The 14487-nt window shown below is 40.8% G+C and overlaps 1 protein-coding gene across 1 annotated transcript; it reads right to left on the bottom strand.

Annotated features, from left to right (window-relative positions):
- Window positions 1–3022: 3022 nt before the first annotated feature.
- On the bottom strand, window positions 3023–13996 carry matk (megakaryocyte-associated tyrosine kinase). The gene is made up of 13 exons (XM_080506054.1): window positions 13912–13996; window positions 13750–13790; window positions 12256–12369; window positions 12041–12156; window positions 11196–11415; window positions 8732–8825; window positions 8496–8561; window positions 8249–8348; window positions 7994–8078; window positions 7365–7438; window positions 7045–7240; window positions 6473–6559; window positions 3023–4865 (listed from the first exon to the last, which is right to left on the bottom strand). The coding sequence occupies exons 2-13, from the start codon at window positions 13756–13758 to the stop codon at window positions 4638–4640; spliced, it is 1389 nt and encodes a 462-aa protein (XP_080362180.1). The 5' UTR covers window positions 13759–13790; window positions 13912–13996; the 3' UTR covers window positions 3023–4637.
- Between the last annotated feature and the right edge of the window lie 491 nt (window positions 13997–14487).

The following is a 14487-nucleotide window of genomic DNA, read 5'->3' as shown; positions in this document are numbered from 1 at the left end:
AATACAAATATTTAATGTGTTTGAGGAAAGCTTTATGAAGACTTGTGGAAGTAATGGGCTGAAGACAGTATGATAGAACAGCTGACAATACTGAGTAAGACTGGTCAAAACCTTAAATACAAGGGTTTTACACTGAATTCACCACTGCGAAGATTTCTTAGCTTGTTTGCATCGACCGCATGTATAATTTTTTTCAGACATTGTTTGAGTGGCCTTGCTGTTACAAAGTTCTCGACAAAAACATCTGTGGTTAAGAAGAAAATAGTTTAATACTCTTCTGTAGTCAAATCTGAAAGTCTGAACAGTCACATTCATAGAAATGTGGGCTTCAGAGAAAAAAAAAGTATTATTTCATTCCTTTAGTGAATGTTTTATAAATTACTTTATTAAAATTAAATTAAAAAAAGAAATACTGTCCATTAGATGTCATGGTAATGGATAAACAAAACAAGATAACTTGGCCACCGTGATGTACTGTGGGGATCAGATAATGTATGAATGTGTATGAAGTAATTCATTTCACTGAGGTACTGCAGCAGTTATTTGTTCTGTCTATTACTATAAAGCAAGAAACAGAGTGTAAGAAAAGAGTCAGACTCCCAAATAGTTAAATTTTAATCATAAATAATACAACAGTAAGATTTGATCGGACAGGACTGACATTCTCTGTAATCACTATATACATACCAAATCAGAGCTGAGTCCTTTATGTAAAACATTATCAGCAGGGTAAAAATGGCATGTTTAATCTCTCGATGGCAAACAGTGCGCTGACAAATTGACTTTCACTACTTACCAGCTTAAGGTGTTAATTTATCTCCTCATGGTTTTGTTAATACATTTTTGTCCTTCTGCAGTTTCTGTTATGCTAATTGAGCATAAATTGGTTAAGAAGGAGCAGTGTATTTATCAAGCTGCTTAGTTTTATCAGATGACAATGTAAGTCCCTTGATCCTATTAGAGGTAAAAGCAGCTAACGTGTAAATGCGTAGTGTCAGCTTAGGGGGCAGGGAGGGAGGGAGATGGGGCAAGAGAGGATGAGAGGGGGAGGGGGGGGGGGGGGGGTGAGGAGGTAAAAGAAGTGAGGGGGTGGTGCGACATGGCGACTGAATTCTTGTGACTGTATAACTGTGCATGCACGCACCTGTGCTCTACAGTATTGAAGATGATCACATGTGAAAAATGCTAATGCCGTTTTCGAAGCAAAATGCTTAAACATATTTATGAAACACGATGTGAACATGTACACATGAAGGAAAAACAAAGTTTAACTACACATTAACCTTTAATCTGTCATGTTGATATTTGGTAAATTCTAGATGTATTAGTATAACTTGATGAAAGCAAATGAAAGTGGTGCTGGATGCTGGGACAGGTGAAGCTTAGGCATTGCTGATATTAGAATTGCTGGTGATTATGAGAATGGCCGACAGTCACATGTCCCATTATAACACAAACGCATATTATGTTGCCAATATAAATATAAATGTGGCACACAGTGTACTTCTTAATAAGCATGTACTTTTTCCTCTTTTAACAAGTCATAGGTCAAACACCTCCTAATGAAAATACTGTCCTTCCGATTCTAACCATTAGACAGAGAGGCATTCTTAACCTTATTTTCATAATTGAATTACAGCTGCCCCCCCCAGCAGTGTAAGCTTTTTACACCGTAGACAGAGTGACGGCATGTTTAGACTTATCCTGATTTGTCTCATTACAGGAGATAATGTTTGTCAAGGAGCTAAATGGTGTATGACAACAAATTTAATTTTGAGTTGAAATAATTCAACCTTGACCGACGATTTTTTTTTTCTCCATCTGGCAAACAAAGTAGTTATTGTGGGTTGTACAGGCGTTTGGGCACCGTTGTCACGTGTCAGAAAGTCGTGAACTGATTAGTCCTTAATTGATTTCATGAGAACTTGTAAGGCAGGCCATGATTTAAAGAGATGGTCAGCTGATTACATTTCAGAGCTCACCAGTTCTCCTTAAATCTTCATCAACTGACTCTCTAAACATTTATCTTGCATTAGACAACAGGGCTGCCTCGATTAGGAAAATGAAAAAGGATCAATTTAAAGTGTCTATTCGAACCCATCCACTAACAGACTGCATCAACTGCTCAGCTTACACCAAACTAGACTGTCAGAACTATGTTAAGTTGCAACTTGTGTGTCTGCCATAGTCTCAATGCTCTTCAGGAAAACACGAGAACAACAGCTGACACCTCATTGTCTGTCAACGTATGTTACAGCAGATTAGCTGTTTACGAAGCATTAGTAGCCTTGGAATGCATTAGACCTTCTCAGAAAAACATCTCTTCTCTCCCCCCCCGACATATGTGCACTGGGATGAGGGTCCTGACTTTGCAGCCGCTGATATTTCCATAAAAAAAACCCCAAAAAACTCAACTGTGGAATATTGAATTTGTTCTCAGTGACCAAAAATCTATCTTTTAAAAAATAAATTTTTCTTTCATTTTTGTGTTTTAAGACCAGACATTTGGTTGCTTTCATAAGCCCATGTACAAAAAATTGCTGTTGATCCCATTAGAGAGGCTGAAAAAAACACTGAGCAGATTGAGGAAATCACAGAGGACCCTCGCTCTCACTGTATGAAAACAAGAGCCAGCAGATCAAGACTCAATTGAGGTCTGTCCTTTGGGATGCTGGCAAAGACCAAGCTTACCTAGACTTAAATCAAATGACATTTTTGATTTGGTCCTGTGACATGACAATAACCAAAGAACAGGCTCCATGCTGTGGGGAGGTTTGACATAAAAAATGCTCCAACATAAAAAAAAAATAAAAAAAACCAACCCCTATACAGTCGAATCAATGATACTGCAAAATTATTTTTGTCCAAAGATTAGAAAATGTAAACTATTATGCACCTGCAAATGCCCAAAGGCTCCCCAGAGGATGGTGGATGAGATAAAAAAAAAAGAGAACTTAATAACAAATATTATGCTTATCACAGATTTAGTCATACAAAAGAAAATACATTTAAATGAATTGAATCAAGGTCTTCATCAGGTCTTCCCTTCTGTGAGCGAGAGAAAGAAATCCCTGAACTTTATTTTGACATCTGGTCCTGATTCAAGGGTAACTGACCCACAGACAGAAACATCAGCAATGTCGAACCCTGCAAATATTTAACAGCACAAAAAAATACAGTTTTGATTTACAGATATATCCCACTCATTCCCATCTTTATCTCAATTAATATGTGGAACATAATCTGTAGTACATGAGTAACAAATATTACATATTGACAGACTCCATTCCCCATTTCAATCATAAGTTATTAAGATTTACATTCTATGCACACTATTTCTAAAATACTCTCCTACTGCACACAATCACTTTTTATCTTTCTATTTAATGAAAGTACTTAAGATGTTATATGTGTTATTATAGTGAACAAATCCCAGGAGAAAAAAAAACAACAATGCCGCAGCCGGTCTCATGCATGCAACTCTCAGCCCAGCTTATCTGTGCTTAACATAAGTCTTCGTGAAAAGTTACCAGCTCACATCCTTAAAGGTATACCGGGCTCTGGCAATGCAGAAATTACAGCCAACTCTTTATGGCAGGGATGTGAAACTAACTTTAGTTCAGGGGCCACATACAGCCCAGCTGTATTTAACTAGAGCCAGTCCAATTAAATTACGATCATAATTTCTAAATACTGACAACTTCAAATGTTTTCCATTGTTTTTGTATGAAGATCAAATCATAAAAAAAGACTTTCCAATACAAATTGGAACAATATTAACCTTTTCTTCCCCTCTGCCAATGACATTTACTCCACATTTGGCATTTAACTTCTCATTTAATTTCTACAGATTTCAGTTTGCATGATTTTCACAAATTCCCCAAGTTGCTTTAATGCGAACATGAAATCACTTGAAATGAGGTGCCAGCATGTGTCTCTACACTTAAAATGGGATGATGGTGTACATCACAGAAACAGAAGCAAAGGATTTATAAGTTAGGTAGTTCGGTAAGTCAGATGAAAGCTAACGCCAGGGTGCTTCAATTGTCCAAAGTGACAGAAAACTGCCAATGTGATGCTGTAATAAGGTTTTGTGGTCGTTTACAGCATTAACATAATTTGACAATTGCGTTAACGTATACAAGTTCAATGCAAACGCAATAGTCCACAAAAAATATAACTCGACGACCAAAAGTTGGTGGAATTGATATATCATCTCATTTTACTTAAATCCTGCCGTGGCATGAAGGAGCAATCAATAGATCACTTAAATAATCGAGATCCCTTTTCTTGGAAACAATCATGTCTGTGAACTAATCCATGCTCAGAGATATATTTTTGTTGGATGTGAAAGTTTGTAGTTTGTGTGTTTTTTTTTTTTTTTTTTTTTTAAATAATTCAGTTCAGCTCAACACAGAGGTTTGAACATCCACAGAAACACAAATCCAATGTGGGAAGCCAAAGTGTGTAAGACTGACTGACACATTTTTGCTCAGCTGAGATCCAAAGAGCAACCTCCACTCAGGACTCCAGTGATTTTGCATCTTGTCCTCTTCTGTATCACATAATGATGGAGTCCGAGGTGGCCACCAACACCTGATACTGCTCTTCCAACGCTGGAACCTAAAAACTTGAGATTAGAAAGCAGATCTTGAAGTGATGTCTTCCCGACCCTCCGGTGGAAAGCCTGGTCGAAGCTCGTTCATCTCTCGCTCAAGTTTGTCCCTCAGTTTGGGGAAGCCAGGTCTCCTACGAGGCTCCTGCTCCCAGCAAAGCCTCATCAAGGAGTAAACGCCGGGCAGACAGTCCTCTGGAGCCTCCATACGATAACCCCCCTCGACTCGTTCCTTCACCTCCACCAGAGACTACGGCCCAGCAGAGACGAACATAGTGACCGACGTGTCACAGTTTTCACAGGGTTACATTTTCAAGCACATAGATTGGTACATGTTTCTCACATCAAAGTATTAGCAAATACCAAGACTAACCACGACTAGCATAAATATTTCATTCATTTATCTGATTCACTTTTATGGAGTAACAAATCATTTTATTCTTGAAACTCAAAGACACTTTACATTGCATTCTCTCCATACTGGATTGGGGTAAACCGCATATGTAGCTATATATATATATATTAGGTTAGGGTTTTGTGTCATACATTCTTATTCCACAAAGATACCCGTGTGTACAGTATATGTTAAACAGGCAGTAATTGGTAGGTCCTTGTTTAAAACGTTTAAAAACATCACCTGGAGTAAGGTGCAAAACAGACACTTGGACTACATGGTACTAACTGACCCTGTACTTAAGCCTGCCTGATCCTGATGATCCTTTTGTCTTTGTTGAACTGTTGGCCAAAACACAAATTACCTCTGGGGTCAGAGACCACAGATTACTCAAGAAAGCACCCTTTGCAAAGGAAACCGTGTTGGAGTACAGCAGGTTCTTCCACGTCAGAGTCAATCTACTACTGTCAGCAAGATCGTATCATAACGACTCCTGCATCTACTCACATGCCACCACTTCCTCTGATGTCTGCAGCACAGATTAGGAATCACTTCCTCTTCCGACATTACAAAGTCCTTTGAATACATGAGTTGCTATCTAGCTGAATTAGGTAGTGACATTATTTCAGCATGTTGTTGGGTCAAATTACACAGTGACCTGATTATTGTGAGACCAGTTCTGTTAAACCTCCTTCCCCATTGACGCAAAACCGTGTCCTGACGTTACTTCCTGCTCAGACTCCTTAAGTCAATCCACTGATGACGGTCAAGTGACAAATCTGACCACTACCCCTGGCAGCTTTTCCACTGACACACAAACACACACACCCACACACTACATAACAGCGTAATGGAGAAGCTGATCCTGTTTTGACACGGTAGCAGAGTTGCACAACAAACTCAGCACGTCTTCCATTCATCCATCTTCTACACTGCTTATCGTGTTCAGTGTCACAGGGTGCTGGAGCAAATCCCAGCTCACTGTGGGCGAGGGCAGGATGCTACCTGGACAGGTCACCCCCATCACAGGGCAAACACACAGAGGCTAACAATCACACACACGCACACACACCAAGGGGCAGTTTAGGGTCACCACACATGCATGTTTTGCTCATAACTCCAACTGCGAGGCGAGAACGACTGCTCCACGGAACAGTCTTCATGTTTGAGGAAAAGAAGACTACATTGCAAACAATTCGATCAGAAGATGGTGTCTGGTTGGTTATCTACTGGCTATAACTGCAAAGAGAGAAAAACAATCCCACATACATAAGACGTGTTTTGTTTTTTGTTTTTGTTTCTGCTTTCTTCTCTTTGATAATCCAACCGTGAACTGGAAAAAAGGCTATTAATTGGCTTAATGACAACGATGAAGTATATCTGCCAAGCTCCTCTGTGCCCTGCTACACAACCACATTCGAACACAGATACACTAACAAGTCACATTTTCTGCCGTTACATACCATCTTGGGGTAAGGCTGTCGGCCATACGAGAAGATCTCCCACAGAAGAACGCCATAACTCCAAACATCTGACTTTGTTGAGAACTTCTGCATCACGCAAACAAATGTACAGACAAATGTGTAAACTGAGCCGCGTTCAAAATGGACATACTCTGTAAGGATGTTAAACAATCATGTGCTCATTTGAGAAAAAGTGGTTGAACAGGTTGAATTGAATGCCTGCTGTTCACAAGACAAAACAAACATCTCACAATCAATAAATGATATTTTTGTAAAGTGTACTTTTACTTTTTATTGTGATATCAATTGGTACTGAGGACTTTGCAAGTGCAATAATAGTAGTTGCATTTGAGTACAGCTTTTCAGTGTCCTTTCCACCTCTGCTGCTTTCTGATTGTTAAAATATTTTTTTTGTGCACTGAATAACTGAATTAAAAAAGTTAGAATGTGTCAGTAAATGTACATATCCATAACAACAACTCTTCTGAACAACACATTGCTTATGTCTGTCTTCATGTTCTCCGTTTCCTATTTTAAACACATCGCTTCACAAATATACACATTAAACCAACCTCTTTCTTCAGAGCTTCAGGCGCGGTCCATTTGACGGGCAGTTTGGCTTTGTCGGACACTTTGGAGTCGACTTTGGTCAGTCCAAAGTCGCTGACTTTTGCAACGCTGTCGTCAGAGACCAGGACATTACGCGCTGCCAAGTCTCTGTGAACCAGCTTCTTGGACTCCAGGTACTCCATTCCTTCACACACATCACTGGCAGCACGCACGCACACACACACATAGAAGCACAACATACAATGAACTGCTTTGCACAAAAGTAACTTAGACATTGTCATCCATCACATCAAATTATTTAAAAGCAAACGTTTAAACTCACAGAGCAAATCGAACCAGCTGAGTTTTATTTACAACTGTCCGCCCCCGAGTCCTGAGAAAGTTCACAAGATTTCCCTGCAGAACAGAAGCAAATGATAAAGTAAGCACAGGCCAATGGGATCTAATGCATCTTCTGTACCAGCGTTATCCACTGCAAAGTGGCAGCAGTGTTCATCCAATCTCAGTTTACAAGGGATGCCGCAGGAAAGACTCCACAATCAAACGGGAACTCATACATTGAAAACTGTCACTTATTTTCAGTTTCATCACATCATGTTGCATTAATGTTGTGATAGTGGCACAGTGTGTAGTAGTCAGCACTGCTGCTTCACAAGAAAACTTATGTCATGTTGGACTTGGTCAAGATGTTTTTCTTTGAGCATGCATGGATTTATTTTTATTTTTCTCTCTCTCCAGGAAAGCTCCGCCAGCTTCCAGTTGAGTCGATTGGTGAAGTTGTTCAAAGATGTTTAATATGTTTGTAGGCGACTGTGAGTCTGTCTGTGTTAGTCGTGCCCAAGGCTGATGGATGGGTGGATGGATGGATGAATGGATGGATGGATGGATGGATGGATGGATGGATGGATGGATGGATGGATGGATAAACAGATGAAAGTCATTAAAGTTCACCTTAGTCATGAGCTCTGTTACAATATGAAGGCCTTGGTTGAGGATGACCCCCAACAACCGCACCAGGTTTTTATGTTGTAACTTCCTGTTAAAGGTGAATTCACATATAAAAACAGGAGTGTGAATTAACAGCGGATGGAGAGACAGTGCTGAGAACTGAGAAAAACAATTGAAAATAAAACTTACTTTGTCACTGTTTAGACACAAGGTAGAAATGAGGAAACCTTACAACAGAGTGAATCTACTTGGACTCACGTCATGACAGTCGTCTCCTGCAGGAAGGCCTGAGCTGTTACGTCACATTTAATGGTCTTCACTGCCACCCTCTGGCCCATGTACTCTCCTTCATATACAGCTGGAGGATGGAGAATCAGACATTCACATCATTATTGATGAATTATAATGTGCCATGCTCATTGGTCTGCTTTGTTGTAAGTTTGCTCTGAGAATCAAAAAAATACAGATAAAAAAAGGGGTGGGGGAGGTTGGGGGGGGGACTCACCTCCAAATTCCCCTTCGCCAATATTTGCTCCCCACTTAAGTTTCGAGATGTCCAGTAACCATCCAGCTGGAAATTACAAATCCATGATGCTTAACTTAACTGTGATCATTTGCTAATGAGTACTAAAGCACTGGGGATGACCGACTTTGAGCCATATTAAACATTAAACTTATTGTGATGCCGTACTTTATCCCACAGAAACAGTATTAGGAGACACGTCTTGATTTCACACTCACATTTAGATAGCTCCAATTCAGCAGACTTGGTTCCTTGTTTCTGTTTGGGCTTCAGCAGAGTTGTAGCAATTGACCCTTTATTCTTTGAGTAGAACTGCAAAGATGAACACACACACACACACACACACACACACACACACACACACACACACACACACACACACACACACACACACACACACACACACACACACACACACACACACACACACACACACACACACACACACACACACACACACACACACACACACTGTATAGTGACTTGTCGTATTCATTTCTGTCTTCTCCACTGCTGCGATCATACCTGGTTTCTGTTTGAGCTGTTGAGCCAGTGAGAGTGTGTGTCAAACTTCTCTCAACCATAAAGCATTTGGATCCTCATACTAATACAGAATGAAATTATTTTCTCAATGTCTTCACAGCGTCTCTCAATAAAGCAAGTCGAAGACTACCTGACATCTACAGAAAGTTTCGAAAGCAATCAGGAAGCTTTTTGAAGACTGTGGTGAGACCTGTGGTTTGATTTTAAAAGCGAAGAGAGGGAAACTGATATGCATCACACACAGTGTGGAGACCCTCCTTACAGTCACTGTGGAGCCTCTTTTTTCTCTCACATCATTACTGAAAGTACAGCTCAATTCAACTACCCAAGTGAGTGACAGGCTCAGCTACAGTTGTGAATTAGGTCAGCCGGGATTTCTGCTGCTCACTGGCTGGAAGCAGCCAAAGCACATAGGACATGATTCCGCTCAAATATTCAGCGGTCCTCCCTCTGTTTCTCTTCAAAAGTAACTCAGCCGGTGTGACTCAGGCCTGAAGCCATCTGGAGCTCGCTGATAAGATGCTTCTGAGCCGGAGCTGCCATCTCTGTGGAGTCTATCTCCAAACCGTACCGCAGCCAAGCTTTCTGTGCATCCTCACACAAACACAAAGCCAGACACAGATAAACCTTAAAAGGAACTGTCTTTCATGAATTGTCACCATTTCTGCTTCGTTTTGGCACACGCATTTATTTTTATTCGACTGTCAGTTATACCGATTGAGGCTGACAATCATTGTGGTTATAAATACAGCAGACAATTGGAAAATGTCCACGTCACAAGTTGTCACGAGTGATGGCCTTCATGTGGACATGAGAGTGACTTTCTAACTTTGGAGATCCTCACATTAGTCCTGGCCAATATGACGTGGCAATTCCTATTTTTACCTGAATGTCTCAACAACTGCGGGATTATTTTTTGTTGTTGTTGTGAGCTCTTCCGTTTTCTTTTCTTGTCTCCAGGAAGTAATAGTTTAATTTTGCTCTGTACTTTGTGGGCTAATCTAACACTGACGTAAACACAAGACACAACACATCACAAGCTCAAGACTTGAGCTTGTGAAGCAGTTTTTCCTCGATCTGGGCTTATTTCTCAAATGACACTTTTTTTCTTCTTCTTCAAAAGTCTATGCACAATTATGCACATACAGTGATTCTATGACATGTTTGCAAAAGTTAGTTTCTCACAGTGAGATGTATCAAAACCAGGTTTTTCTGTCACTTGTTTGCCTGAACCGTCAAAATAACAAGCTACTTAGTCGATGTTTGATCAGTGCAGGTCAAACTGTTCAGCTTTCCTCCTGCAAACTAATCACGATGCTAAACTAGAGGTATTAGCATTTAACAAACCAAACTTGTTTGAATTGAAAAGTCCAAGAATATCCCTTGTTAAGAGTTTGGACTTTTTTTTTCCTTTCCTGTGGAGTTGCATGTTCTCCCTGTGCATACCTTGGATTTCTCCAGGCAGTCAGGCATGTGATGTTTTAATTGGTGCCTCTTCCTCGCCTGTGGGTGTGAATTTGAGTCTTTTTCCTCTGTGTTTCCTCTTTGATGGACTGATGATCTGTCAAAGTTGCACTCTGCCATCTAATATAGCCTGGGACAAACTTCTCAACATTGAATGAAACAGTTTAGAAGATACTGGATGGACGGAAGACCTCTAACAGGCAGCATGGTGGAGTCGTGGTTAGCACTCTTGCGTCAGTGAGAATATCCAAGTTTAATCTCAGACCGCTTCCTTTCTCTGAGAAGTTTGTATTCTAGAGTAACAGTTTTTCTAGATACCATCTTTATGATTGTGATTCCACTTAATTCTGTAGGTGTGAATATATAAATAGTCTTAATGTCTCAGTCAGCTGAATGATTGTTGACCTGTCCAGGGCGTCACCTGACCTTGGACCGATACTTTCCCTCCTGTGCTACAAAACAAAACTTTATTGTGGATAAATCACAATGAGACATACACCTGATATGTTTTAGTTTCAAAGCAAACAGAGTTTTGATCTTTTCGGATCACTTATTTCCTCCGAGAACTCAAGTCAGAGTCAAGAACGTCTACAAAGACAGACCTCTTGAATAACACATGTGTGAATTGCCTGACTCTCTAACAGCACGGCGTTTTTTGAGTTTGAATGCTCCTACCTCTATCATGTCGATGAGATTGTAGAAATACTGCAGGTTATCGATGGTCAGTTTGTTGTCTTTATAAATCACACGGTAGTGGATGACCTCGCCAGCGACGCTAATACACAGGACGTAGTCTCCAGGATGGCGAACGCTTTCCCGCACCAGGAAGAGGCCATCCTCGGCCGGCTGGAGTTTACACACCGCCTCTGGACCAGAGATCTTCCCGTGAAACCAGCTGAGGACAGACAACAACAGATCGAGTCCCAGTCACAGAGGGAAAGTAGCAGGTGAACCCTGAAGGATCAAGATGTCTTTTCCCAGGGAACTTCTGCTCACTTCCAAATTTGAAGAGAAATCATGAATGAAGAGAAGAGTTGTGCTTCTTTTTGTCGTTGGATCACCACCAGCAGTTAACAATAATACCTCATATTTTGAATATCAGGAAGTGTTGCATTCCATCAAAAGCTACCACTTGTCTAATTCTACAAGCCCTGTGAGGAGGAATCCCTCACTGTCAAGCCCCTTTACAGATTGTCTCTGTGGACAACAGTCAGGATGATAACTCCTTAGTCACTCTTAAAAGATACATGGCCAACTTTTTGTTTCAAAAACATAAAAAAAAAAAAAAAAAAAAAGGAAGTTGGAGGGATTCATCTTCATAATGTGACTTTGCATGCCCAGACTTCAGACCATGCAGCTGTGGTCATGAGATCCGTTTCTGAGGTCACTCAGAGAAGCAGCTAAATTTAGAGACAAGCAAGTTTTGGTGTCACAATCACAATGCATGTGACCGACGTGAAAACATTCAGGCTTCCCTCTGACAGGATTGGTTTTGAGCTCCAGCGGAGGAAGAGTCTTACGGCATAAGGCTGAGGCTGGGGTCGACTCGAAGAGCTTCTCTTTCACGCACATTGGTGGAATTGATGAGTCCTTCCTCTCCGGCGGTGTTGTGTCGCGCCTTGTAAAACCCCTTCCTCTGTGAAAGAGCAACGTCCGCTTATATACAATAACTTCTCCAAACGAACTCCATTATTTCAATACAGCTTCTCTAAAATGTGATAATGGGTGATTGTACCGTGCTCGAGTCAACAATAGTGAGGATGTCTCCTTTGTGGTACACGAGCTCTCCAGGTTTGGCTTTCCTGTGGTCTCCTTTGGCTACACACTGCGTCCCAGCCGCCCAACTCATCTGAACCAGCAGAAGTAAAAGAGAACTTATCAGAGGCCCAATGACGTCTCTGCAGTCGTCTACATTAATAAACTTTAACATTAGGAATCTTCATAAAACATGAAGGATATTTACATAAATATAAACAAAAAACGTAATCTTTTTTTTTTAAACTAAGCTACATATTCATGATGTAATTACTACAGACTTGAGTGTACAGACTTGAATTGGTACTGTAAGAGTTTTTAATAGTACTAAGACAGTGGAAAAAGGTTAGAATTTAGTATTTTTTTTGAATTGCAAATGTTTTTTGACAGTCACCAGAGTCTATTATTAACAGTGGGAGTATATAAGAAAGAAGCAGCTCTGTAGTGATTAGCAAGAACAGACTTTGGGGTTTTTCTGTGAATGCTCTTCCTGTGTGGGTTGTTATTAATAGGCTGTAAGTGTAAATGTGTGTTGCCTGTCCGGGGTGTACTCCGAGACCGCTTGTATTGAGTCCAGACTCTGACAACCCTCATTTGAATAATATGGGTTGGAGATGGATGGGAAATAAGACAAAGTTGATTTTGGTTTGCTCTTCTTAAATGCGGATATTAGGTGGTTTATTTTTCTTTTGTTACTTTATCTCAAACTGATACTTGTTTTGTGCAGCAGACAAAAAAAATTGTTATTTCAAGACCATTTTAGGTAAATCCACTAATTTAGTATGTTGACTTATATTTCACAGTTTGTAAACAAAGTGAATCTGACTGTTTTGAAACACGGGGTGAGATTCACCTGCACTAAAATCCACAAATAAAGGTTCTCCCTTTCTCTGTGCTCCCTTTATTTTTTTAGCCCACTCTCATCAAAACTAAGATCATATGTGACTAAAGCCTATTGAGGCCAATACAGGCAGAAAAGCATGGTATACCCTAAATATAGAGACAGATATATATTCTAACCCAAAAACAGAATCACCTGCTACTGAACATTTAAAGCCACCAATTCACCAAACAAGTATATCTCTCGGTTGTAAGAGGAAGTTGAAGTGTCCAAATAAAATCAAAAACCACAGGTAAGGCGTGCAAACACCACAGAAACATGACCGCCGGTATAGTCCCAACAGTTTGGTCACAATAGGTCTCATAGCAGCACTTTGAACATATATTCAATGGTGCAAACAGATGTCCGCACCATGTTGGACCACTGCCCTTTACCGTTGACTCTTGTTTTGAGCTGTCATAACTATTACACATTGCAGATCCCATTGACACGAGTTTCTTTTAATATAGTAAATCTGATTTCGGATTTTTACACGTTCCTTTGTTTTAAATCATGATTTCCTCTCACAAAAAGAATCACCCAGGATAAGTGTCCAAATCCTGTAAAGGTCAGGATAACTACAGTACTACACACCTTTGCCATCAGCTGGTCAGGACGTGGAGAAGAAGGTCCCCCTGTCAAGGAGAGACACGTCCCTTTACAACCAGCTGTACAAATGTTTGTGCTGCAATACAAATATGGGTAGAGAGTTCTCAAAGGGGCGCAAAGTCTAAAAAAAAACGCACAAATACATACGAGTGTCGGAACCGATCTTGCGTCCTGGTGGTCGAGGTGGTGTGTCGGTTCCTCCGTGGACACCGGACGGGCTGCTGGCAGCTCCTCTCCGGGACACTTCACACCCCCAGCGCTCCTCCTCAAGTCCCGTTCGTCATCTATCTCCCGACGCTCCCACAGTGAACCGACTCCCCTGGAGCCGCTCGTCTTCTCGCAGACATCCTGACAGGCGAGCGGTGAAAACACTTCCTCAGTGTCTCTGTCAGCGTGGCGACGCACCGAGTGACGCCGAGGCGAAGGCGCACTGTTCCACCGCATGATCACCGCACCTGCTCACCCGAGTCACCTTGTTATGGTCTCCCCGCTGGAATTGAACTCTTCACCAAAAACAATAAATGAAACGTCAGAATCTAAATTGTTTTTTTGTTTGTTGTTTTGTTTTTGTCCTTTTCTTCTCCTTGAGGTGGCCGCAATACTCTCCCACTCCCACACAGAACTTTATTCAGTGGTCCCTGGAGAAGTGTTTGCTTTTTTTGTTGTTTTAAAGTAGTCCAGAAAAAGGTCCCGTCTTAGAATAAGTGTATTTAGTTTAGCCCA

Source organism: Blennius ocellaris (assembly GCF_963422515.1).
Source record: "Blennius ocellaris genome assembly, chromosome: 12".
NCBI classification, from domain to species: domain Eukaryota; kingdom Metazoa; phylum Chordata; class Actinopteri; order Blenniiformes; family Blenniidae; genus Blennius; species Blennius ocellaris.
Note: the sequence above shows the minus strand (reverse complement) of the source record. Positions and strands in the feature narration are given on the sequence as shown.

Bases quoted from the DNA above. Each gene is read 5' to 3' on its own strand.
- matk (XM_080506054.1), bottom strand. The intron at 11,416-12,040 runs GTAAGACTCTTC...GTCTGTCCTCAG, and splicing joins CCCAGCCTCAGCCTTATGCC to CTGGTTTCACGGGAAGATCT. The intron at 8,079-8,248 runs GTGAGTCCAAGT...CACCTTTAACAG, and splicing joins CAGGAGACGACTGTCATGAC to GAAGTTACAACATAAAAACC.